The sequence below is a fragment of the Episyrphus balteatus genome, chromosome 1 (genome assembly GCF_945859705.1).
Source record: "Episyrphus balteatus chromosome 1, idEpiBalt1.1, whole genome shotgun sequence".
Lineage (NCBI taxonomy): Eukaryota > Metazoa > Arthropoda > Insecta > Diptera > Syrphidae > Episyrphus > Episyrphus balteatus.
In genome coordinates this window covers 159,287,520-159,315,406 of record NC_079134.1, presented here as the reverse complement: position 1 = coordinate 159,315,406, position 27,887 = coordinate 159,287,520, and the positions used below count along the sequence as shown (strand labels likewise).

Genomic DNA, 27,887 nt, shown 5'->3' with positions numbered 1-27,887 from the left:
CCTTGGGACGCGATGGTATCATTTTAATTTTTTGTCCTTACTTTTCTCTCTCTAGCTGATGCTGTTAGACAAAAAAAAAATGGTATTCTTAGAATTATGGAAATTTCCAGGAAAATTATTATAATTTTTTTTGTTGTTGTTGAGGAAATTAAAGCAAATAAAAAGAAGGAAATTTAATTTTTCTATTTTTTTTTTTTTACTTATTCATCTTTCAATCAAGACACGACAATAGAGTATTATGGGTTTACGAATTTTAAAGAGATTAAAGACTGATTGTGAATTCAATTAAAAGTTCTTTATAGGCATTTTATTATAAAATGCTGACTTAAAATTTCAAGAGTTATAAATTTCTTAAAAATGTTTGATAATCCGGTTGTATTTTTTTCCAATTTTGAATTAATATAACTTATTTTTCAGTGTGCCGAATTTTATTGAAATGGTTCACTATGGTGTATGTGTAACATTTTGTTTCTATTGAAAAGCATACTTGTAAATCATTTATAAAATATTTGCTCTTGATTTTGAAATCTTTAATTATCCAATTATTGGTTATTCGATATTTTGTAAAGAATTGAAGCTATTAATTTGCTAATTTTCTTTGAACATGAAACGTACTCATGTATACAATTATGATATTCTTGCTCCCATACACAAAATCAATGTAATGTTAAAATATTCAAAAAATTCTTAATGAAAACCGAAACAAGAAACATTTCTACTATAACAATAATTAATCTTCTCTTATACTGGATGAACTTAACGCGATATAACACATGATAATTCGAATAAATGGCAATGTATATCATTCTGTAGGGGAGTCTTGTGTAAAATGGTACTATCGTACAGTATCTAAGTAGAAAAATTCATAATATAAAAACTTGCAATATAGGTAGGTTCTATAGGGAAAGTTTAGGATTCGTAAAAAAAAAATCGAACTCGAGATAGCAATCAGACATGATATTACAATAATAGAGAACGCTAAAGAAGTGGGTCCAGCAAATCTGTCTGTCTGTGTGTCTGTGTCTATCTTGAGCTGCAGCCCAAACTACTAATCCAATTTGCCTCATATAGTGGAGTAACTAAAGCTCAAAAATTGGCAATATTAGGGAACCCAGCCGAACAGCTTAGATTTTGATGATCTTTTTTTTCAAACGTCGGTAATTAAAAATACTTTAAAGTCTATAGATTAAAAATTGCCGGTGTTGCCGTTTTTATTTTTTAAATTTAATTGAAGATTTTTGTGAACAAAAACAAATTTTTTTCAAAAATTTTTCTTAAATTTCATAAATTAATTGATGCCAAAAGATTGTCTAGGAAATTCAAGGAAAAAAAATATATGGGAGTGAGGGACAATCTTCCATAGTTCAAGCGATAGATTCAATTTTCTTATTAATTGACTTCAAACACAAAAAAAAAATATTTGAACACAACGGCAACACCTACAATATTCAAATATAAATTTTTTAAAAGATAGAAGCTTAGTCATATATGTAAAATTAAAATTAAGTTAATTGAATGAACGGCTTTTGAAAGAATGGTAATTGAACTCAGATTTTTGAAAAAAAAAATTATTGAAAAAATTTTAACATGTCGTTTTTTAAACTTGGTCGTAATATAAAATGCATTTATTTTCAAATTTTTTTGGCCGCATTTATTATGATTTCAAATTATAAAAGGAAATGTCAATATGTATTACGGTTTATGAAAACAATTAAAAAGTATTTCATTTTCGAAGAACTTTTTTTAATAAAAGTTTTGAAAAAAAAATGTAACTTATTTTTTTTTTTTAAAGTTCAACATCTAAACATAAAATTATTTTTAATTCATTTAATAACCCTTACTGTTGAAAGTTAAATAGCAAAAATTTAAAGTTCCTATTTACCACAGTCTTTGAGAAAATTAATTATTTCAATGCAAAAATTCATTTGAAATTGAAGTAATTTTTCATTTTTTTTTTTAAAAGTGTGATATATTTTACCTTTTTTGCTTCGAAATTCAACTGATAATATTTATGGCCAAAAATTTTTTTTAAATAAATTCATATTTTATTAGAAAAAGTTTGGAAAAAAGTCATTTTAAATTTTTCTAATAACATTTTTTTTTTAATTCTGAGTTTGAGGACCATTTTTTCAAAAAGTATTGATTAAATTTAGTGGATTTAAATTTAAGAGATAAGAATGAGCTTCTGGCTTTTTAAAAATGTATTTTAAAATATTGTAGGTGTTGCCGTTGTTTTCAAAATATTTTTTTTGTGTTTGAGGTCAGAATGTTAGAAAATTGCATTTATCGCTTAAACGATGGAAGATTGTCCCTTACTGCCTTTTATATATTTTCCTTAAATTACCTAGAGAATCTTTTGCTATCATTTGTTTTATGAAATTTAAGCAAAGAAAATGGTTTTGTTAAAAAAGAAATTAATTTTTATTTTAAAAAACAATACGGCAACACCGTCTATAGACTTTAAAGTATTTTTAATTACCTACCTTTGAAAAAAAAAAAAAATCGTCAAAATCAGAGCTGTTCGGACGGGCTCCCTAATAATTTGCTTTAGTTACTCTACTATAGCTTTCAAGTTTTTAATTATTTAAAAATTAAAAAGTAAATTTTTGTAGAAGTGGATCACTACGGCGAATGCATAATTTAGTTTATATCCAATTAAATTTTGAAGTCATTAAATTCTTTTTAGATGATAAATTAAAACATTTGAAATTTTACAAATGCATTCGCGATGTTTTAAGCAAAATACTTAGCAATGTCCCTTAAATGAGTTGTATGTGAAAATTATAAAATAATTGTTAGCGGTTTTTTGAAAAAATTAAAAAAATTAAATCCTAATAAAAAGACTTTATTTATCATCCGATGATTTAAAAACATAAATGATCTTCCTAAAATGTTAACCGACATTGATATGGCTGATATCTAGTCATTTATTATCGATTTTGAAAACAGTTTAATGGTGTGTAACTCAAAGTCAAAAAAGCTTAATTTCTTAATCCCTCATAGTTAAAGCGGTTGAAGTAAAAGATACTTACCTATAAGCATTCAAGTATACCTTCACCTACCCAACCACGAAGTTATTTTCTTGTATATATACCCAAAATATTTCAATCTTATCTTACGAAATCTGTTCACAATCAATTAAATTTTAATTTCAAAATAAAACCAATGAAATGCGAATCAAAGGAAAAATCTCTTTTAAAGCAAAATCTTCATTGAGTTTTGGTTTTTATTTATCCTTCTTCAATCCTTATTAGAGTCGTTCTAAGCAATTACGTCATTAAGCTTTTACTATTAAACCAATATGTCTGCATGTTGTATGTGTGTAGACATTGATGCATAAAAACACACATCACCATTGCTTGCATATCCTTTTACCATTCAGCCAAAAAAAAAAAAAAACAAACTGACTGACTATCTGAGTGAGTAGTGACAGAGAGTGAGGGCCAACAGCATTTGGCACTGCCATTATAGATTTTGTACAATGTGTACATTGGATAGATTTTCTATATACACATACAAAAGCACACACAAAAATGAAGGGAAGACAAAAAGAAGTAGAAAAAGAATCATTTCCAATTTGCCCTAATTTCATTTGTAATGTCCTGTGAACAAGGATAAGAGCCTGATATGATTTTTGTTTTGCAACTGATATGGTACAGATAATGTGGTTTAATTTCGCTAGTCTGCAAGTTCAACCAAACTGAAATGGCGTCAACTTTTGGAACAACCTATTAGATATTCCATTTTTGTTGCTCTCATATTCAATTCTGATAATATTTTTGTATCCATTTTTCTAGGTCCGTCAAGCTGGGTACGCCACAACCGAAAATCCAAAATCTGAGTATGCAGGAATTTGTTGCTAATTTGTTGCTAATTTGTTACCCCAATCCCGAATTTGTTGCTCCTGCCCTTACCCCTTAAATCTGTGGCGTGCCCAGCTTGACGTCAAGCTGGGTACGCCACAAATTAAAATTCAAAATTTCAAAAATCTAAGTATGCAGGAATTTGTTGCTAATTTGTTGCTAATTTGTTACCCTAATTTCGAATTTGTTGCTCCACGTTTTGCCCTTCAAATGCACATTAACAGATTATGCAAAAAAGCTAAATCGCCCAAAAATGATCGCACAGTCAAAAAAGTGGTATCAATAGAAAGAGGTCCTTGAAACCTTTTCAAAAAGGTCCATATCAAGTTTTTATTCCAATCCCTTCATGTCCAAAATGCCTTGTGGAGCTTGAATGCATTTGTGGAACATATGTGGATGAAACGAAAAAACGCAAAAACACGTAATACTCAAAATTTCAAAAAAATAAGTATGCAGTAATTTGTTGCTAATTTGTTGCTAATTTGTTACCCCAATCCCGAATTTGTTGCTCCCCCCCTTACCCCTTAAATCTGTGGCGTACCCAGCTTGACGTCAAGCTGGGTACGCCACAACGCAAATTTGAAAATCTAAGTATGCAGGAATTTGTTGCTAATTTGTTGCTAATTTGTTACCCCAATCTTGAATTTGTTGCTCCACGATTTGACCTTCAAATCGACTGCAACAGATGCAATTTTGTGGAGACTTTTTATCTATACAATTTTTCAAAAAACTAAAAACGCCAAATTTTTGACAGAATTTGTTGCTCTGCAAAAAGCTATTTTTAAATTTTCTATCACCACCCAATCCCATCTTACAGGAGATAAACTAATTTTTCGATGACGTCATCCATCAAGCTGGGTGCGATAAAACACAAATTTTAAAATCTAAGTAGGGGAGAGTGGGGCCAAATGTAACACTTTTTTCTAAAATCGATGGTTCTCCTACAAATTTGAAAGTGGGTCAACCAGACCTTTTTTAAATTAAAGACCCATGTTTTAGCTCCAAGATCCATCATCCAAATTTACCAAAACATAACGGTAATGTTGAAAAATAAAGCTTCCAAAAAAAAAATCGTGTTGTTTCAACTTACCCCACATACGGGGCAAAGTGTAACACATACCGGGGTAGGTTGTACCAAGAACTAAAAATAAGAGAAAATACCTTATTTGTTTATATTTATTTATTTTTAATTAATAACAATAAAAACAAACCTCAGTCATGAAATTTTGGTGCAAATTTGTAAAAAGTGGAGCAAATCCAAGATTTCCAGAGAAACTTTGACAGTAGTCTTAAATAAAAGTTATTCGAATTCATAAATTGTTTTATAAGCTTTATAAATTCAAGTGGTGGTTCAAAAATGTGTTTCCAATTTCAAAATAAATACAAATTCAATTACAAGCATTCATATTCAGGGTTGTTAATTATATTAGGTAAACAATTTTTCAGTATAGGTAGGTTTTTACATGGTACAACTTGCCCCGGAAAAATGTTAAAACTAGCCCCAGCATGAAATTTGGCACATAAAATCAATTTAAAAAAAAAGCGAAACTGATATAGACATAACATATACACGCAATTTGAGCCAAAACACAGTTGCATATAACAAAAAAACACTTAGCACTCTATCTTTTTCGGGTAAAGAGGTAGACCAAAAATAAAATTAAAAAAAAAAGTTACAAACATGCATTTTTTGGGCACCACTAGTGTAACTTCTCACCCTGTCATCTAATCTTCATCTGAAGAAAATGTGCCGGTAGATATGCAAAAATTGAGCATTTTTCTCCTTTACGCGTTTCTTAATATTGAAAGGAACATCGCTTTTTTTAGCTGTTAATTCTTACCCCTGTTACATTTAGCCCCACTCTCCCCTACGCAGGAATCTTAAGCTATTTTGTTGCTAATTTGTTACCCTAATCTCGAATTTGTTGCTCCACGATTTGACCTTTAAATTGGCTGAAACAGATGCATGATTTTGAAACTTTATGATACAAAGTTAACAATGCATAGATTTAATACTCTTTGCAGATTAATGCTCAAATCTTTAATTTGATGTAAAAACTACCTTAAAATACTGTTAAAAACTTCCAAAAACAGAACATAACGCACTTAAACCAACTAGCTGCAGGTAATTCAATGCTCTTTAAAGGCTACGTCATTTCCAATATTTGGATATACATACATACCTATCATTACCCTTTCATATTTAAAAACCTTTAAAGGCTGGACCTACCTTCAACCTACTTTACTCCCTTCAATAAAACGCAAAGTAAAATTCAACACTCCAACTTGATTTTTATGGATGCTCCTCAATTCTTAGTTTAATAAGTGTTAGGTACTGCTACCCATTCAATTCCTATATTGCCAACAGCTTTTTTGTTCTATTTTTCCCAGAAGTTAGGTTCCTCAATTTCAATATATAAAAATAAATTGAATTTAACGTATTTTTGCATCTTCCTATTTTAAACATATTTACTATATAGGTAACTTCTTCAATATCCTAGAAAAACCCTTAGACATCTTTTGAAAATACCCCCAATTTTTTTCCATCTTTAAATTTATCTCTATAGCCCTAGTTTTGGAGAGATGCATTTCATTTACTATTACACTAACGACCTAAGACCTCAACTCAATTTATGTACCTACTATTCATCCAATCAGATTATTGCGATTTGCGACTTATTTTTATATTATAAAAACAAACCAAATACCTACATACAGAGATACCCAAAAGAGATGAGAAACTTCTGACGTCATACGCGGTTTGCCTACAAGCTGCTTTAGACATTTTTGGATAAGTATGCGTGAAAAAATATACATTTTTGGCGAAGTATGCGTGAAAAATTGACATTTTTGCTTAGGTGTGCGGAAAAACACCGTGGCTACACTATGTGTGTTTTTCACATTTATTCACGAATACAAAAGAGATTACAACAACACGAAATAAACAAATGGGTTTTGGGGGGTAAAACGTACGAAAGTTTCCCATCTCCTTTGGGTATCTCTGCCTACATAAAAATGTGTACCTACATTATACTAAATACAAAAAAATCACACATTGATTTTCTATTTTCATAGAAATAATCGAGTGTGTATGCGTTGACTTTAAATTTGACTCCGCCCACAACGGTCTGCTTTGATGAAAATAATACATATACTATTACAATTAGTTAGTATCTATATCTACGCACTACGCCTTGAAATGTTTTTTCTTTAGTCGGCCTCAGACCTCGTAAGGTAAGTACCATGTACGTTCTTTAGAGGCAAAAATGTTATGAAATAGGAACCTACATTTATAATGTTATAAACACACATAGGTAGGTAGTTTCGTAGGGTTTTCAGTTGAACTGAATTTAAAATTTTTAATTCTGGAAATATGTATGTGCAAGTTTTTTTTTATGTTTTGGGTCTGCTATTGATGTGATGAACAACGCTGCATATTTTTAGGGAAAAACTTTAAATTCTAATAAACTGAAGACCCGCTTATTGTAGGTATTCTAAATAAAATTAAAACTCTTAGGAAGGTTATAACGGTATTTAAGTGAAGGTTGAAACGTCTATTTTTTTAACTTAAAGTTTTTGCTTTATATTATGTAAAGAAATGAAGAAATATTTTTGTTCATATGTTAAAATGTGCAGAAGCAATTATTATTGATTTTTTCTGACTTCGGATTCGAGATCAGCACACAAAAAACCATTAAAAAAATATACTTTGATTTCTATAAAAAAAAAACTTTTTGACTGGCGAAATCGAACGGGCAGAAATAATCGAATGCCTTGTTCGAGTTCACTAGTCAAACAGTTTTTTTTTATAGAAATCAAAGTATATTTGTTTAATGTTTTTTGTGCGCTGAGCTCGAATCCGAAGTCAAAAAAAAAAATCTATCACTTCACATTTTTGACATAGGTATTACCATGCCAAAACATCACAAAAATAGTGTTTTGGACGTTCAAAATACAATATCTCAAAAACTTTTCACGTAAGAGCTATTCTAATGCTAGATTCAAAATAAGAAGGTTAAAGGCCATTAGAAAAGTATAATTTGGTTTCTATGGAAAATTTTTTCTCGCCAATATTACTGTCATTTACGGAAAAATCAATCTTAAAAATAGTTTTTTTTGTTTTTTTTTTTTCAACTTTCTCAATATTTTCTAAAACAAAAGTGTAGGTTTTCTTAATCTTAAAAAATAGTTTTTAATCTAAATACATAATTGCATTCCAAGCTTTTCAAAAATGAAAATTTTTTTTCGTAACTTTTTTGATTGAAAAATAGGCTATTTTTTCAAATTAAATTCGTTAAAAATCCAAATATTAACTTTTTTCTCAAAAAACATATTAAATAGATATTCGATAGATTTCATGAAAAAGTGGACACGAATTTTGAACAAATTATGCAGTCTTTTTACTTTTTTTATTAGCAAATTACTATTTACAAACGGCAACTCTTTATGCAAGTTGCAAGAAAAGATTGTTTGTTGTATTCCCTTATAGATAGACATAAAATTCAGGGAGTTTAATAATCTTAAAGCATTTTTATAGCATAAGCTTGCCAACAACAGAAGAATTTCACATGAAAATGACGGGAAAACAAGCAAACTGAAAATATGATGAGTCTAATAGTGACGATGACAATATCCCCTCGTGAGTGCTAAAATAAGTTAACATTTAAGCAAGCTTCGTTACACACTATTAGATTAAAAAAAAACTTGAGTGAAAATGCATCTTTTCTTTACTTTTGGAACCACAAATCGCAGGTAACATGAGTTACCAAAATAATGTTACGTGAGTTACCTAAATATTTTAAAATTTTTCCTCAAAATATTGAAAAAATCTTTGGTTTTGTCACTCATATTAAAAGCTTGTAATTTTGTATGTATGGAATCTTCTTTGAAAACAAATTAAGATTCTTAATTTCAGATAAAAACTTCATACTGTCGGACTCTTAAAATTCGTGTCCGATTTTTGTAACGTGAGTTACCATCAAACTTTTATTTTTCCCAAGCAAATGTTAAAAATACAGACAATTTTTTTTAGTTAATTATGAAAGTAATAGTTATGCTCCATTCATGGATAGTAATTTCTTATCAATTTACATTAAAATTGAAAAAAAAAAAAAATTATTAATGTGTTGGAAATTTTTGTGAATTGAACGTGAGTTACCATGGAATTGCCCAAAAGATAAAAATAAAAAATCCTATTTTTGCATTTTTTTCAATATTTATTTATATTATATTATACAGGGTGTCCCAAAAGTAATGGATCAAACGAAATATGCTGAAAGGCCTACTTAAGGGCTCTCAGAATTTGGTAACATGTTCATCCCAAATCCTTACGGTTTTCGATTTAATGCAATTCTTGTGAAATTTCGAAAAATCCCTACTTGGCAACAGTATTGTGCTTCCTACGCCCATAATTGATTTTTGTTTTTAACAATTCTTTCACTAAAACATTGCCAAATATTTTTTTTTTCAATTTTAATGTAAATTGATAAGAAATTACTATCCATGAATGGAGCATAACTATTACTTTCATAATTAACTAAAAAAAATTGTCTGTATTTTTAACATTTGCTTGGGAAAAATAAAAGTTTGATGGTAACTCACGTTACAAAAATCGGACACGAATTTTAAGAGTCCGACAGTATGAAGTTTTTATCTGAAATTAAGAATCTTAATTTGTTTTCAAAGAAGATTCCATACATACAAAATTACAAGCTTTTAATATGAGTGACAAAACCAAAGATTTTTTCAATATTTTGAGGAAAAATTTTAAAATATTTAGGTAACTCACGTAACATTATTTTGGTAACTCATGTTACCTGCGATTTGTGGTTCCAAAAGTAAAGAAAAGATGCATTTTCACTCAAGTTTTTTTTTAATCTAATAGTGTGTAACGAAGCTTGCTTAAATGTTAACTTATTTTAGCACTCACGAGGGGATATTGTCATCGTCACTATTAGACTCATCATATTTTCAGTTTGCTTGTTTTCCCGTCATTTTCATGTGAAATTCTTCTGTTGTTGGCAAGCTTATGCTATAAAAATGCTTTAAGATTATTAAACTCCCTGAATTTTATGTCTATCCATAAGGGAATACAACAAACAATCTTTTCTTGCAACTTGCATAAAGAGTTGCCGTTTGTAAATAGTAATTTGCTAATAAAAAAAGTAAAAAGACTGCATAATTTGTTCAAAATTCGTGTCCACTTTTTCATGAAATCTATCGAATATCTATTTAATATGTTTTTTGAGAAAAAAGTTAATATTTGGATTTTTAACGAATTTAATTTGAAAAAATAGCCTATTTTTCAATCAAAAAAGTTACGAAAAAAAATTTTCATTTTTGAAAAGCTTGGAATGCAATTATGTATTTAGATTAAAAACTATTTTTTAAGATTAAGAAAACCTACACTTTTGTTTTAGAAAATATTGAGAAAGTTGAAAAAAAAAAAACAAAAAAAACTATTTTTAAGATTGATTTTTCCGTAAATGACAGTAATATTGGCGAGAAAAAATTTTCCATAGAAACCAAATTATACTTTTCTAATGGCCTTTAACCTTCTTATTTTGAATCTAGCATTAGAATAGCTCTTACGTGAAAAGTTTTTGAGATATTGTATTTTGAACGTCCAAAACACTATTTTTGTGATGTTTTGGCATGGTAATACCTATGTCAAAAATGTGAAGTGATAGATTTTTTTTTTTGACTTCGGATTCGAGCTCAGCGCACAAAAAACATTAAACAAATATACTTTGATTTCTATAAAAAAAAACTGTTTGACTAGTGAACTCGAACAAGGCATTCGATTATTTCTGCCCGTTCGATTTCGCCAGTCAAAAAGTTTTTTTTTTATAGAAATCAAAGTATATTTTTTTAATGGTTTTTTGTGTGCTGATCTCGAATCCGAAGTCAGAAAAAATCAATAATAATTGCTTCTGCACATTTTAACATATGAACAAAAATATTTCTTCATTTCTTTACATAATATAAAGCAAAAACTTTAAGTTAAAAAAATAGACGTTTCAACCTTCACTTAAATACCGTTATAACCTTCCTAAGAGTTTTAATTTTATTTAGAATACCTACAATAAGCGGGTCTTCAGTTTATTAGAATTTAAAGTTTTTCCCTAAAAATATGCAGCGTTGTTCATCACATCAATAGCAGACCCAAAACATAAAAAAAAACTTGCACATACATATTTCCAGAATTAAAAATTTTAAATTCAGTTCAACTGAAAACCCTACGAAACTACCTACCTATGTGTGTTTATAACATTATAAATGTAGGTTCCTATTTCATAACATTTTTGCCTCTAAAGAACGTACATGGTACTTACCTTACGAGGTCTGAGGCCGACTAAAGAAAAAACATTTCAAGGCGTAGTGCGTAGATATAGATACTAACTAATTGTAATAGTATATGTATTATTTTCATCAAAGCAGACCGTTGTGGGCGGAGTCAAATTTAAAGTCAACGCATACACACTCGATTATTTCTATGAAAATAGAAAATCAATGTGTGATTTTTTTGTATTTAGTATAATGTAGGTACACATTTTTATGTAGGTATTTGGTTTGTTTTTATAATATAAAAATAAGTCGCAAATCGCAATAATCTGATTGGATGAATAGTAGGTACATAAATTGAGTTGAGGTCTTAGGTCGTTAGTGTAATAGTAAATGAAATGCATCTCTCCAAAACTAGGGCTATAGAGATAAATTTAAAGATGGAAAAAAATTGGGGGTATTTTCAAAAGATGTCTAAGGGTTTTTCTAGGATATTGAAGAAGTTACCTATATAGTAAATATGTTTAAAATAGGAAGATGCAAAAATACGTTAAATTCAATTTATTTTTATATATTGAAATTGAGGAACCTAACTTCTGGGAAAAATAGAACAAAAAAGCTGTTGGCAATATAGGAATTGAATGGGTAGCAGTACCTAACACTTATTAAACTAAGAATTGAGGAGCATCCATAAAAATCAAGTTGGAGTGTTGAATTTTACTTTGCGTTTTATTGAAGGGAGTAAAGTAGGTTGAAGGTAGGTCCAGCCTTTAAAGGTTTTTAAATATGAAAGGGTAATGATAGGTATGTATGTATATCCAAATATTGGAAATGACGTAGCCTTTAAAGAGCATTGAATTACCTGCAGCTAGTTGGTTTAAGTGCGTTATGTTCTGTTTTTGGAAGTTTTTAACAGTATTTTAAGGTAGTTTTTACATCAAATTAAAGATTTGAGCATTAATCTGCAAAGAGTATTAAATCTATGCATTGTTAACTTTGTATCATAAAGTTTCAAAATCATGCATCTGTTTCAGCCAATTTAAAGGTCAAATCGTGGAGCAACAAATTCGAGATTAGGGTAACAAATTAGCAACAAAATAGCTTAAGATTCCTGCGTACTTAGATTTTAAAATTTGTGTTTTATCGCACCCAGCTTGATGGATGACGTCATCGAAAAATTAGTTTATCTCCTGTAAGATGGGATTGGGTGGTGATAGAAAATTTAAAAATAGCTTTTTGCAGAGCAACAAATTCTGTCAAAAATTTGGCGTTTTTAGTTTTTTGAAAAATTGTATAGATAAAAAGTCTCCACAAAATTGCATCTGTTGCAGTCGATTTGAAGGTCAAATCGTGGAGCAACAAATTCAAGATTGGGGTAACAAATTAGCAACAAATTAGCAACAAATTCCTGCATACTTAGATTTTCAAATTTGCGTTGTGGCGTACCCAGCTTGACGTCAAGCTGGGTACGCCACAGATTTAAGGGGTAAGGGGGGGAGCAACAAATTCGGGATTGGGGTAACAAATTAGCAACAAATTAGCAACAAATTACTGCATACTTATTTTTTTGAAATTTTGAGTATTACGTGTTTTTGCGTTTTTTCGTTTCATCCACATATGTTCCACAAATGCATTCAAGCTCCACAAGGCATTTTGGACATGAAGGGATTGGAATAAAAACTTGATATGGACCTTTTTGAAAAGGTTTCAAGGACCTCTTTCTATTGATACCACTTTTTTGACTGTGCGATCATTTTTGGGCGATTTAGCTTTTTTGCATAATCTGTTAATGTGCATTTGAAGGGCAAAACGTGGAGCAACAAATTCGAAATTAGGGTAACAAATTAGCAACAAATTAGCAACAAATTCCTGCATACTTAGATTTTTGAAATTTTGAATTTTAATTTGTGGCGTACCCAGCTTGACGTCAAGCTGGGCACGCCACAGATTTAAGGGGTAAGGGCAGGAGCAACAAATTCGGGATTGGGGTAACAAATTAGCAACAAATTAGCAACAAATTCCTGCATACTCAGATTTTGGATTTTCGGTTGTGGCGTACCCAGCTTGACGGACCTCATTTTTCTTGTGCTCATGCATACTGTTGTGCTTTTAATAAATAGACAAAATTAACTTTCTCTTGTTTCTATATGGGGTTCATAAATTATGAGTCTATAGATCTTTTCACAAAAGTTTAGTTAGGGGAGTTTGGCGTAAGATGACGTATAATTTTTTGTAAAAGTATCAAAAAAAAAATGTGTATTATGAAAAATGAAGATGCCAAAATTGTAACTGACGATAAGAAAAAACAACCTTAAACTTGAAAGCTACAAGTTAAAAAAGGACCAATTTTCTTCATCTTACCATCAAAACTAATAGAAGTTGTTTCTTTTTCTAATCAAAAAAGTAATCAAGATATTGTCATAGTGGGTCACTGTGGTGTATGTGCAACATTTTGTTTTTTCAAAAAATACGAAGGGGGAAACCTAACTACCACTTTGAATTGGGGCTTGTAACACTGGTTACAAAACGGTAATCTGGATTCATGGTGGTTTATTGTGGTATGGGTCAAAATCATGGAGGTGGAAAATTTGATGTCCAGGCATCTTTTTAAATCAAAATAACATTTATTTAAAGCTTTTTTCTCATTTACCAATTAAAATAGTAGGCATGCATCTAGGAACATATTTGTTTCTGTTAGAAAAGTTCCCATTTCATTTTGTTTGCATCTAACATACCCAAAAAAAGCGTTCCCAGACATGTCCATAACTCAAAAACTCAAAATCAAATGGCTTAAAATCACATAAAAGTCAATTATTTTTCAGTATTTCTCTTCTTAACACTACATTATATACAATACTCTTTATAAATTGGTACATCTCTTACAAAAAAAATAAGATTTGTTATTTTTTATATATTAATAAAAGTTTTCCCAAGAAAAATGACGCATAATACCAACATTTCTTAAAGTATCAATATTTTAATCATCTAACGTACAAATGGTGCTGCAAGTAGTTTTTAAAGTTGATTTTATATAGATTTATCATTCCACACCTATTTTTATGAATAAAATAAAATGTATGTAAGAAGCTATTTTTAGTATCATTTTTAAGTAGCGTAAATCAATTAACCTTCATTCCGGGAACGCTTGTTTTGGGTATTAGTTAGATTGAAATTCTAATTTTTTGGTGATATTATGATCAAAAATAGAGGTCACTGCAATATAATCTAAAAAATATTTCGTTTAACTTTGTGACATAAAAAATAAAAATAAATTAAGGTCAAAACGTCATTTTCGGGAACGCTCTTAGAATCTGAATAAATAATGTAGTCTTACACTCATAATTTTGCAGTTTTCTATCTAAGTATGGCTTTAATATACACTTTTATCAAAAAAGTTACAAGAAAACAAAAGAAAAAATTACTTATGGCCTAAGTGTTTCGAACGTATGCATAAAAGTATTTTTTTTTTTTGTAGAAATCGGTCTCTGTTCCAAGAAATAAAGTTATATTTGATTAATTTAGGACCTACTACCTTAATATAATAGTATATCATCACATTGATACTATTTCTAGAACCCTAAAGTCGTTTTAAAGAGATTACCACTATTTCGAGGAACGTTTTTGTAGTACCTACTAATTTTTGGGGTTTTGCGGTAAATTTAAAAATATACATTTTTGTGCTCTGCCCGTTCATGAAAAGACAAATTTTGGCTAAAGCGAACATTTGAGCATGAAATTTTTATCATAAAAGTTGATTTTTTTAAAAATTCAGTCATCGGAATGTCCCACCTCCATGATTATGACATGTATAAGTATTGAGAAAATAATTTGAAACGATGTAAAATTAAGACCCAATTATGAATTAAACCAAACTACCTATTATCTCATTTTTTTGTAAAAAAATTTCAAAGGGAGCATGAAGAAATGTAAAATATTCTCTTAAATACATAATATTATTAAGTAATTTTAAGATGATTTCAATTTAAACGGATCTCAAGAAATCATTGGAAGAGGACGAAAATTTCATGAAAATCTTAGTCAAAATCATAAGAATCGTGTTTGAATTCAACTATTTTGACTTCCATTTTTTTTTTTGTAATCCTTAAATAATTGCCCAACACGCCCTAAATGGAGTATACCTTTTTCTGACTCACTGACTTGATAACTTATTTGTTCCTTTTAAAAAGTACGTGGGGTATACAAATTGGCATATTACCTTTCCCGAGCCTCTCCCAAATTTCCGCCGATCAATTTTTGAAATGAATTATTTATTTCAATTCTACAAAAAAGTGTGATTTTAAAAATATTCATCCCAATATTTAAGAATCGAAATAAAGTCATTAAAGATTTAATGGTTTGACTACAAATTCAGCGATGAAAACTTTTTCTTTGGCAGTTGAAATATGTATTTAAATTGAAATGAAGCGATTTCCTATCACTAAGTGTGCCAATTGAACCATTTATTTGCAAAACATGATAAGTCCACTTTTTTTCAAAATTCGTTTTTTTGACTAAATTTGTACTCCAGGGATAACCACGTCTGTCTTTAAAATATGAAGTATCTACTCCATCTATATCCGATTTTACAGCTACGCGAAATATTTTTTTAGTATCAAAAAAAGAATAAGTCCTGAACTTATCATCTTTTGAAAATAAACAACAGCTTCTTTTTGTGTAAATGGTATATTAGATTAATGGCTGAAAATCTTAAGTTTAAAGCTACTTTAAAGTTAAATAATTAGTCCGGACATTGTATTTTATTCTCAAATACAATTGTTTGATAGACTGGGGCTAAAAGCAAAATTGCATATCCATTTAAAAACTAATTTCACATCCGTTTATTTTCAAAGTATGATAAGTCCAAAAGCGTTTTTATTTTTTATCTTTTGAGCTATCGCTCCAAAAATTAAAAACGAAACGGTATTTTGTAGCTAGGCAAGAGTTCTACAGAATATATTTTTTATAAATTTTTCTACGCATATCAAAAGAAAATAGAACGTTTTTTTCTTCTCCTGAAAAATTTAAAACCATGGACTTATCATGTTTTGCAAATAAATGATTCAATTGTGTTTGAAATCCAATGATATGCTGTAAATTATCGATTTGGAACACTTCTCAAGCTCAATGGAACAACTTGACCAAGAGTTGTCTATGGCATTTAATACAGAACAGTGATTTGATTTTTGAAAGTATTTTTTATCTCTTGTATGTAGTATAAATTTTTAATATTTAAAATAATTTTTTTATTGTAGACTTAAAGTCAATTTTATTCTTTTATTTTTTGGCGCAACGTTTCAGGGATGGTTATCCCCTTCATCAGGCCTTTAGGTAAAAATTTTAAAGAATTAATAAAATTTATAAATAACAAATTTGGAAAACTTACAAAATATAAACAATATTTGATTAAAACAAAATAATTTATGATTTTAACAAAATAATCAAAAATTTAAAATGAAAACAAACTCAAAATTTAGCAATAAAAATACATAAGTGAGGTTATTTAACTTTTAGCTAAATGACTGTATATAATACTAAGACCATCGCAGCCCGATCTTCTGTTGACAACATTTTCGTTCTTTTGAATGTGTAGCATTTCTAACAACATACGTTTAGAATAATGATTTTCTTGTTGTAAGATTTTTACATTATCAAAATCTGGCCTGTGGTCTTCTTCTAAACAATGCATAGCTAGTGCCGTTTTTTGTGAGTTACCGGTTCTCACATCTGATTTATGTCCGGATATCCTGTTTTTAAGTTTTTGTTTCGATGTTCCAATATAGACTTTTGAACAAGTATTATTTCCACCTAAACAGTTAATCTGGTACACGTCCGATTTGTCTTCTTTTTTTGTTTCCGACGTGGTATACCAGATTAACTGTTTAGGTGGAAATAATAATAATAATAATAATAATAAGTCAGAAAATGTAGTTTTGAGGAAAATGAAATTGAAGTTTCAATTTTTGTTTGTAAATCTGAATATTATTATTTTTAAAAAGTAATGATGCAGAAACATCATTTATGAGATATATTTTAATATCCATATTTATGCTGTTGACCAGAAAATTACCGTTTAAAAAAAAAAATTGTGTTGACTTAACACTTTAGAGCCATTTAGTCTTCAAAAATAAACTTGGTCCAAAGGTGTTAAGTCAAGAAAAATCTTTGTTGACATTGATAACAAGGTTTAATTTATAAAAGAAAGTTGGAAATACTAATGTGATTAATTACCAAATGTGAAAATTCTTTTTGAAATAATATAATACAGTAGAAAAATCGCTTTTCGTTTTTTTTTCTTCCTCTTGACTTAACGCTTTAGGATCAGTTTTTTTATTTAAAAATTACAAATGAATGCAAAAACAAAGGAGTTAAGTCAACTTACGCCCTTAGTACCATACAATTTAAAAAATTTTTGACTTAAACCCTTTGTACCGAATCATTTCTAACGGAAGGAGATCCGCTAGAGCTATAGCGATAGAACCAAACGAAGGAGAAAAAAAACTGACTGAAGTCCAATAAAAATCCGATAATAGATTTTTTTTACTTAACCCCTTTGTACCCGGCATCAAAAAATTAACTGCATCATTAGATTTTCGAAATTCGAAAATGGTAATGCTAACTTGACGGACATCTTTAATTCTTAATTTCTTGATACCTGTGATAAATGAAACATTTTTACCAAACCTTACTATGAAAATTTTTGTTTTGATTAACCGAAACCTTTAGGCTATAATTTATTTTCCTATGAATTTTGCATCCATATACAACTTGTTTAAATCATATAAAGGAGGAAGAAATATATGATTTAATTTTTAAGAAATTTTCTATTTGTTGTACCTTAATGACATAAATCGTTTATAACTTCGGCCCATACTCCCCTATAATATTATAACAATATATTGCCTGTTATTCGAATTATTATGTGTTAAATAAAGTAAAATTAATCCAGTATAAGAGAAGATTAATTTATTGTTAGTACATGTTTCTTGTTTGGGTTTTCAAAAAGAATTTCTTTGAATATTTTATAACATATAATTTATTTTGTGCATGGGAGCAAAAATATCATAATTGTATACCTATATCATGTTTAAAGAAAATAATTAAAAGCTTTGATTCCTAAAAAAATTTCTAATAACCAAAATTGGATAATTAAAGATTTCAAAATCAATAGCAAATAATTTATAAATAATTTACAAGAATGTTCTTTGATAGAAACAAAATGTTACACATACACCACAGTGAACCATTTCAATTAAGGTTTAAAATAGGCTGTATTTTTTTTCTTTTAAGGAGCTGTGTAATCAGTTCACTGAAAAATGACTAAAAGAAATTCCCAATTTGATACAAAAAATTACAACCGGATTACCAAAAATTTGTAAGAAATTTTCAACACTTGAGATTCTTAACTCAGTATTATATTCAGCATGATATACCAAATTAATTTTTGGAAAATTTATATTTGTTAAGAAGCAACGATTTAAAAAAAGAGAGTTTTCGGTAGTGGATGATCTCAACTAGTTTCCTTTTCCGTTGCATGTTAGAATATAAATTTTACACTAGCCCAAAAAATTAAGGGAACAAAAAATAATCGTCATTTTTTTAGTGATTTTCAATAGGCTGTATCTCAGTAAAAAATGATCGCATCATGACAAAATAAAAAGCATGTGAAAGCTCTATTCTTCTAGTTTAAGGATTTAATGTTAAAATATTTTCTTTCTAACAAGAAGTAAGTCATTTAGACCTGCAGAAATATGGTGTTTTATTTCATGTCAAAAGTTCAAACCCTCACAACAGAAAAACTGCTCGATGAATAAGTCTGAAACTTTGCATACTAATTACAGGTATATTAGGCTTCAATAATTAAGCCTCAGTTCAATCTTATCGCCCATAGAAATAAAATAGCGGTACATTTTCTAAAAAACCGTAAAAATGCCTATTTTGATAGCTTTTCTAAATTAATCTCAAAAATAAGAAAACATTTTGTTTAACAAAGCAAACTTAATTTCTTTGTAGAGAATTAAATGAAGTTTTTAAATGTGTCCTTGAATGTTCTGTACAGTTATCCGTTATTGAGATATTGAAAGTCAAAGTCAAAAGTATGGTTTTTGGTTTGATGACTGATATTGCAGTCTAAAAAAAATCCTAGACGTTTGAAACAAAATGAATCTTAAAGCCAAATAAATAGCCTTTCTAAAAATAATACTCATTTTATCAGAAAAAATTTTCTCACTTTCTTAGGAGAACAGAAAAAACGAAAAAAAAATTGGAAAATGTTGGTTTTTGAACATTTGCAACAGTTTAGCTATTTTACCGTCAGAAAGAAAATATTTTAACATTTAATCCTAAAACTAGAAGAATAGAGCTTTCACATGCTTTTTATTTTGTCATGATGCGATCATTTTTTACTGAGATACAGCCTATCGAAAATCACTAAAAAAATGACGATTTTTTTTTGTTCCCTTAATTTTTTGGGCTAGTGTATATAGCGAGAGAGCATCTTTTTCGTTATCTATTTTGCATTTTATGTGATAGATTCCCGAAAACATTTTTTTAGCTAAAGTTAGACAAAATCGATCAAAAATAACAAGTACCTAACAATTTAAACAATTGTTTTCAAAGTTAAATCTTGACTTTTTGATTCTTTCAAGTAAAAATAAACTATTTTACGCACTTAAAAAAGACAAAAATATTTAAGTTTGAACTCCAAGGACCAGACATAAAAATTACAAAAAAAAAAAATAAAAACATTTCTAAATCAAAATTCATCTCATGGCACAGAAAATTATAATCCCTTACGGATTTCATTCCTCGCCATTTATAATACTCTGTCTGGGAGTGAACGTCACTTGTAATTTAGTTTTCCACAACTAGAATGCATATAGCAGCAAAATAAAACTAACAACAACAACAACAAACTTTTCAAAACTATTCACGTAGCTTTCCGTTTAAAGTGGAACTTCTGACGGCTTTATGATGAAAAACTCCCTAATGATAACTGCAAGCTAGAATATTTAGTTGAAAGGATGACTGACCCTACTTCATCCTCTCTTTCCTAAACTAAAGTACCTCATCCAAACGAACAACAACAAAAACTTATTCGCAATCACCCTCACTTGTATATGGGGTATCTAAAAGTCTCACTGCCAGCTTCATCAACAACAACAACAACACCATCGTCGTCGTCATCGTCGAGTTGAGAACAATATACACTCGCGATAAACATCATTTTGACGTTTTGCCATGGTATATGTTACAAGATTGAGGGAAATATTTTTTGTCCGACGATGACAAGTCTTCATTTAAAGAACATAACCTGACGGAAAGCCTGAAACTACCCAATTTTTTTTTTTCTTTTTTTTTTGTATTCTACTACTCTGCTCTTGTTGGGTTGTAATTTGACATTGTTGTTGGAAAATGAAAAAAAAAAAAATTGTACTCTCGGCCGGTTCGAGATGAGCAATGAAAAATATTATTGTCACCGTAACAACTGGGGTAGAAAAAAATCTAACTTGGATGACAAACATCGCAGTTTAAATCATGGTTGCCACTTTGTTTTTCTTTTTACTAGCTCAAAGCACTTTTTGAAGCTCAATAAATTTCAAACTTTGATGTTTTCGTCTACCAAGAAAAAAACAACTTTTAAAACCGCTTTAAACTTGAACTTGTAAAAAAAAATCTGAAGAAACCATTTATCTTGAAGTGAACTTGTCAGTTTTCGAACTTATTTTTAAGTCGGATTGGGGACAAAATCCCGAAAACAGAAATCCCGAAAACAGAAATCCCGAAAACCCCAAATCACGAAAACCCAAAATACCGAAAACCCAAAATCCCGAAAACCCAAAACCCGAAAACCCAGAATCCCGAAAACCCAAAATCCCGAATGGGATCCCGAAATCCCGAAAAATTATATAAAATGAAAAATTTGCGCATATTTTTCATTTAATATAATTTTTCGGGATTTCGGTTTCGAAAACAATCCTAAGTGTGTAATTAAGGTGTTATTACGTAAAAAACAATATAAGTTTATGGTTCCGATAATATCTCGTTTTAACATGATTTCAAGTTCTTATTGTGATTTCAGCAGTGTTTTGTAATGATTGAGTTAAGTTGGAAAATCGTTGAACTAAAATCAAAAGAATTATGAGTTTTAATATTTAACTTATAATAATTGTATGTTTAAATTGTTTTTAATTGGTTTTAATTTTATGTTTCAGTTAAAATTTCAGTGAAACACAGTTTTGAAGAGTTTTTTATTATTTTTGTTTTTTTTTTCGGGATTTTGGCCTTTCTGGATTTTGGGTTTTCGGGATTTTGGTTTTTCGGGATTCTGGGTTTTCGGGTGTTTGGGTTTTCGGGATTTGGGATTTTCGGGATTTAGGGTTTTCTGGATTTTGGTCTTTCTGGATTTTGGATTTCGGGATTCTGTCCGTCTCCCTTTTAAGTCATAGTTTCGTCCTTGTTTCATTTTATTAAAAGCCTTTTTAAAAAAATTTAAAAAAAAAAATATTTCTCCACACCTGGCAACCATACTTTTTTCAACCACAATAAGCAACGAAGGGTCCTTCTTCAAAGTAATAACCTCTGCTACATGAGGTATCCCGGTATGGTTTTTTTTTTTTTGTCCAAGCCCAAGAATGGTGTTCTCATATCCTTTCGTCGTGTCGTTGGTTGCTTGTCATCGTCAAGCTAAAGTGATGAACATGTTTTCCAATTCTTCTAACAAAAAACCCTTTTTACCGCCGCTAGATAGTTTGCTCCTTTCAATTTACAGTATTTGGAATTTAATAAAGTCATCTCCGGAGGCGCAGTGGCGGCACGGCTGCGGTGAACTATGAATAATACTCAGAGGCTGTATAATGAAGTAGATAGATGCACAGATGGAAGGAGATAGGTCATAGTCATATGTTTTATTGAACCACAAGGACAATGTTCAAATTGACGGTAGTTATTGTCGTTGTTGGGGTTGGAGAGTGCTAATAAAAATGTACCTATGGTTTAAAAACATGAAAGAGAACATCCAATATATATGATTTTTTTTTTTCCTATTTTTTTGTTTTCTATTTCGATTGTGGAAGGTTGGTAAGGTATGTTACAAAAAAAAAAAGAACAAATTTAATCATAGAAATAAATTAAAATTTATGACTGAAATAAAAGTTGAACATTTTTCATGATGTGAGGTGACTGATGAAGAGAAGTAGAAAAAGTTTGAAATAGACATTTGATTTGATTGGAAAATAGACTTTGAACTTTTTTAATCAATAACCAATATAGAAAGTTAATTAAAGGTAAAAAGTTAGTCTATTTTTTCATAGAATTTAAAAATTACTTTTCTTTAGTGAACTAAAATTTGTTTCTTAGAATACCTATATCTAAATAATGTTTCAAATAACATAATAAGATGGACACAATCCCAAAATAAATACTTTAAGAACAAATTTTTAAATTTTAACACTAAGGCTAGGAGCACACATGCGATTTTGATCGCGCGATTATTCAGTCGCAAATTAGATGACAACAATTTCAATGACTGTAGACTAGAGGGCTGCCAGATAAAATTTTATTAATGTCGGGACAGTAGGTCTTAAAAGTCGGGACAAATCGGGACACCAAAAAAATACATAAAAAGGAAAATTATTAAAAATAAATAAAAAGAATAACGTGTGTGATTGCAAAATTTTCCTTGACTTTATTTCCTACATTTTTGTGGATTTCACGCAAAAATATGAATTGTTAAAAATTTCATTTTTTGAAAACTAAACTTAGTCCCAATTTATTCACTCTCCATTAAATTCTAAGTCACCATATAAAATGATAAAACTCGTACGCGTTTTAGACGCGTTTCGGACGCGTTTTGGACGCATTTCAGACACGTTTTGGACGCATTTTAGACGCGCTTTGGACGCGTTTTAGACGCGTTTTGGACGCGTTTTGGACGCGTTTTGGACGCGTTTAAGACGCGTTTTTGACGCGTTTTAGACTTGTTTTGGACTCGTTTTGGACGCGTTTTCAATGGGTTTCGGACGCATTTGGGCGCGTTTGGGAAGCTTTTTGGGCACTGGTTGGACTCGTTTCGGACGCGTTTTGGACGGTCAATTTATTTTAATTTTGGTTTTATTACATCGTTTAATAAAAAATACCTCGAAACATAGTTTCATATGAATAAATTTGTTTAATTTGGTGAAATCTAAATTTGCAACAAAATATGTGCAACATAAAGTCGCCCAATACATATCTCAAAAAACATAAGTTTTCCTTTTAGCATCTTTGTTATTAGTTCCATATTACTAACGTAAAACCTGTTACATTATAAATCTTCAAAACTCGAAACAGAATATTTTTTGCTCTTAATTATTTTTTTTTTTTATATCATATCTAGAGGTTGAAATAAGTCGATTCAACCAATATCATGCCAACATTTTTTGAATCATTTTTGTGATGCTACCCCGAATTGAATAATATAAAAGTGTTTTTAAAACACTGATAATAATATTCTTAATCAAAAAATAATGAGCTTTTACATAAAAATGTAACACATAGTTGAATAAAACCTTTTAAAACATTTAAAAGATCACGTGATGCGATAATATCGTCCTCTACCTATTGTTCATTATTTTCAGTATATCCTTTGCTTTCATATAATTAATTAATTTATTGACATAATTTGATCCGTTTCCTGTCTTCAATCAAAGTTCACTAAGTTGACCCTAATTTGTCAATTACTCTTCCTTTTCTCGTAATCGCTGTCAGTTACAGGTGTCCACCCACACTTTTTCCTATATCCCTCTCTCTCTCTCATTCTCTCTTCCATTGTCTATTCTTTTCTTTAACCTATAACATAACGTGTTGGTAATAGACCCAGGTAAAATCGGTAATTTATTTACGTGAGAAATGACAATGTCCTATACACCACCGACCGCCGCCACCATCCCCCAAGTCAAGTGTAATTGATCGGCAATTAAACGATGTTAATTACCCCTACACAATATACTGCAACCCCTAAAAACCAGCCAGCGCCAAACAAACACAACTGACATCACATCCTCCTACAACTTACATCTTTCCCCTTTCCATTCTCGTTCCTTCAATGATATAGACGTTTTCATTTACTAAAAACTAAATTAACAATATGACTCAATGTGGCATGCAATTGGGTGACTTTGAGTCAATTAAGGGTTAATTCAATTTGTCTAAGTGGTCACGACGACAACGACTGCTCATCACAGATAGAGGTCCTTGCACACCCACCTACTAGAACCATCATCCGACCGACCGAAATTCCCACAGCAACAGGAGTTATCTATTCAATTAAAATAATGTCCTCCTGATGTCCTTGTGTATACAGACGACACATATGTTCGTTTTGGTGTTGTGTGGTGGTTATGGGTCCTTTATCCTTCTTGTTTGCTTTTATATAAAATAAATAATTTATTCATCTTACCTAGACTAGATAATGACTCTATATCTTTCTTTATTATAATTATTATTTACAGATCGAAGTTTCCTTGTCGCCAATGCTCAATCAGACACTAATCATATCATTTGGTGTTCGGATGGCTTTTGCAAAATGACCGGCTTTCCAAGAGCCGAGGTAATGCAACAATCTAGTACAACAGAGTTCCTCCATGGGCCAATGACATCACAAATGGCCGTTAACCTAATTAGAGAGGCACTTGTCAAGGGCTACGAGAAGCATTTCGAGATCCTCTACTATCGCAAAAACGGTAAGAGTGCATGTTTTTCTATGTTGTAGTTTCAGTTTTTTTTTTGTTTTTTCTTTTACTAATGATGATTTTTTATGATGTGGAATTTCATTTCACGCTGTGTTGTACAGTTTATTTTTTGAGGATAGAAAATAGTGAGACTCTGGGGAGGGGGCATGCGAAAGGTGTATAACCAGCAATGCCAAATGCAAAAAAAAAAATTGAGAAATTCGATTTTTATCATGATTTTTTACGCGTAGAAAACTGAGCGTAAAAAATGGTGTAAACTATTTTTAAAACGTGTAAAATTACGTTGATTTAATAGAATACTGCTAAAAAAAAAAAGTTAAATAGATGTAAATATGTTAAATTTATTTTAAGAGTGTCAAAGAGGTGTACAAATATACAAAATTGCTTTATTTGCAGTGTAAACTGGTGTAAATTGTTGTTTGAATGATGTCAACTGAATCAAAATTTAAATGTTTTCTCAAGAAAAAAAATAATTTAACTTAAAAATGATGCACCTTCCTTAGTTTATCCTGCAAGGACTTACAAGATCAAGTAAAGAAAATAAAATCAAGTAAAGTAAAAAAAAATAAGATCCAAATAGCCGAAGAAGAAAATTTTTGAAAATCTTTTGTGTGTAGAATGATGTACATAAGTAATTATAATAATGGTGTAAAATCGTGTAAAAACCATTAAATTTTTGAATTGATATTTTTTAAATCGATATAAACTACTGTGGAGGGAAGAATGGATGTACAATTTATTATAAAAGTGGTATAGACCCTCTGCCAATAATTTAAAAATGCCAGTTTATGTATGTAAAATCTGAATGGTAAAAAAAGTTTAAAAGTAAAATTTCTTTTTAAGAAAAAGGCACTATTAATTAAAACAGGTGATTTACGATCCTTATCTGCTGTAAAAGTTTATACATTTAGGTAAAAAAAGACTTACAAAAACCAAAACTTACGTAAAAAAAAACTGGTAAAATGATAAAATACTTAAAAATAGAATTATTTTTTTTATTGATGATAAATCGTCTTAAGATTATTTTTTAAAATGTTTGCATTATTCTACTTAATTAATTTACATCATTCTACATAGAAAATATTTTTTTTTTAACCATTTGCTTGTTTGAATGAATTTTAGTTTTTTTACTCGATTTTACACTCCTTTTCTGCTTTATCAGTTTTTTTTTTACGCTTTAAATATGGTGAAACGATCCAGAAAATGAAGAATTAGGTAGTCCTTAAATTGAAAACTTTTCTTATTGTGCAGACATCTGCGAAAGGATGTTATCAGAAGTAAATAAAATATATTTTAGTCTTAGACTCATTTTAAACAATCGAGTTTGATTCAGAAAATTATTGTATGTTAAAACAAAAACGATATAGATTCCTTAATTAGGCTGTAAAATTAATAAAAATAGTGTCAAATGTACTCTCAGGCCAGTTATAGAAAAGATATGAAAAAAACGACTTGCAGACTTATAAAAGTAGGATACGAAAAATTGTCTGTTCTACAAACTGTGTAAATTTTAAATGAAAAGTAACTTTTACTTCAATCTTCAAATATTGGTTCCATTAGTTATTATGAAAAATTACTGCAAAATAGATAAAAAGACATCATTTCAAAAGTAATAATATTGAAGTAAAAAAGTGTAAATAAACTGTATTAAGTGCTTAAGATGAAACAAGCAAGTCTAAGTGAAGAAGACAATGTAAAATCCATTATTTTTCCTTAAAAAATTTTTTTTTCGAAGTAAAGCAAAAGTGATATTTTCTGTAAAATTTATCTTATATAGTTCAAAGTAGTGTAAACAAGCTTTATTTTTATATTAGGTTAGATTCTAGTGCAGAGTGTCTACTGGAAAATTTGAATTTTTTGTATCGCCAATAAACAAGTAAAAGTAGGGAAGAAAGTAAAATAAATCAAGTAAATACACCAAATTTTTTATTAAAAATATCACAGACAAGTAAATAACATTGCTTTTTCGTGAATTTAAAGGTTGGTGATGTAAACTAGTGTAAAAACGAATATGTTTTTCAAAAGAACGAAATATTTTACATGAAATTAGGTTCAAGTATCTTGAATTAATGCTGTAAAATAAATGTAGATGAGGTAAAAGTACTTTCAGTTCAGTAAATAGGGATCGGAAAGTGTAAAATAACAGCAACAAAAAATACAGACATGCAAATAGGATTCCTTAAAATACAATTTTTAGTGTAGAATGAAGTAAGTTAAATTCAAAATGACGTAGAATTGAGTAAAATAATTGTTTGGTGTTCATACAAACTGTAGATAAGTGTCTCAGGAGAACAGTAAAGAGGTGTAAAAAGAAGTAAAAATGATTGATTTATACAAAAAATGAGGTAGAAATTCAATGACATTAAAACTTTTTATCCTGGTAAAATCGGAAACATCAGTGAATAAGCTTTTTTTTCTGAATAAAAATAATTTTCCAGAAAAAATAATTTACCAGAAAAAAAAAACAAAATAAGAACACCAAATTTTTTCAACATCAGAATTGAAATGGCAATACTGCATACACACTGCACATACCTGCAAAACCATCTATGCAAAAAAAAGTAAAAAAAAAATAAATAAAAAACGGATATGACCCATACACTTGAACCGGATATGAAGAATGATAAGAGGCACATAGTTCCACATCCACATACATTATTTGTCGGTCGGGTATGGCATATAAACGGAAAGAGGACTCATCGTTGTCGGCAAAAAGAGATGATACCTGAGAAAGGATGTCAAACTGCCACATGCTTTCCTTATTGATATGCCATTCATGGCGCAAAGGGGATTTTAAATATAGTTTTTTTTTTCTTCATCGTCCTTTATTATTTTTTTTTCTCTTCTCTCTGGTATACAAGTATTCTCCTTCTCTAGATAACGATTATTATTTTTTATACGTCCTTTTTTCGTCGTCATATTAACGCGGTAGGCTTAGTTTTTTGTTGATCCAGTGTGTATTTATGTGTGTCTGTGTGTATGTTTGCAAAAGCCTTACAAATTTATTATTCTT

At 29.6% G+C, this 27,887-nt stretch overlaps 1 protein-coding gene across 3 annotated transcripts in view; it reads left to right on the top strand.

The window, feature by feature from the left end:
- The window catches only part of LOC129921327 (potassium voltage-gated channel subfamily H member 2), a 333,339-nt gene that overhangs the window by 46,877 nt on the left and 258,575 nt on the right, over window positions 1-27,887 (top strand). For all 3 annotated transcript variants that reach the window (XM_056003122.1, XM_056003125.1, XM_056003126.1), the window contains exon 2: window positions 24,635-24,865. In XM_056003122.1, coding sequence (XP_055859097.1) covers window positions 24,635-24,865 — 231 coding nt within the window. The remainder of the gene's footprint in view (window positions 1-24,634; window positions 24,866-27,887) is intronic.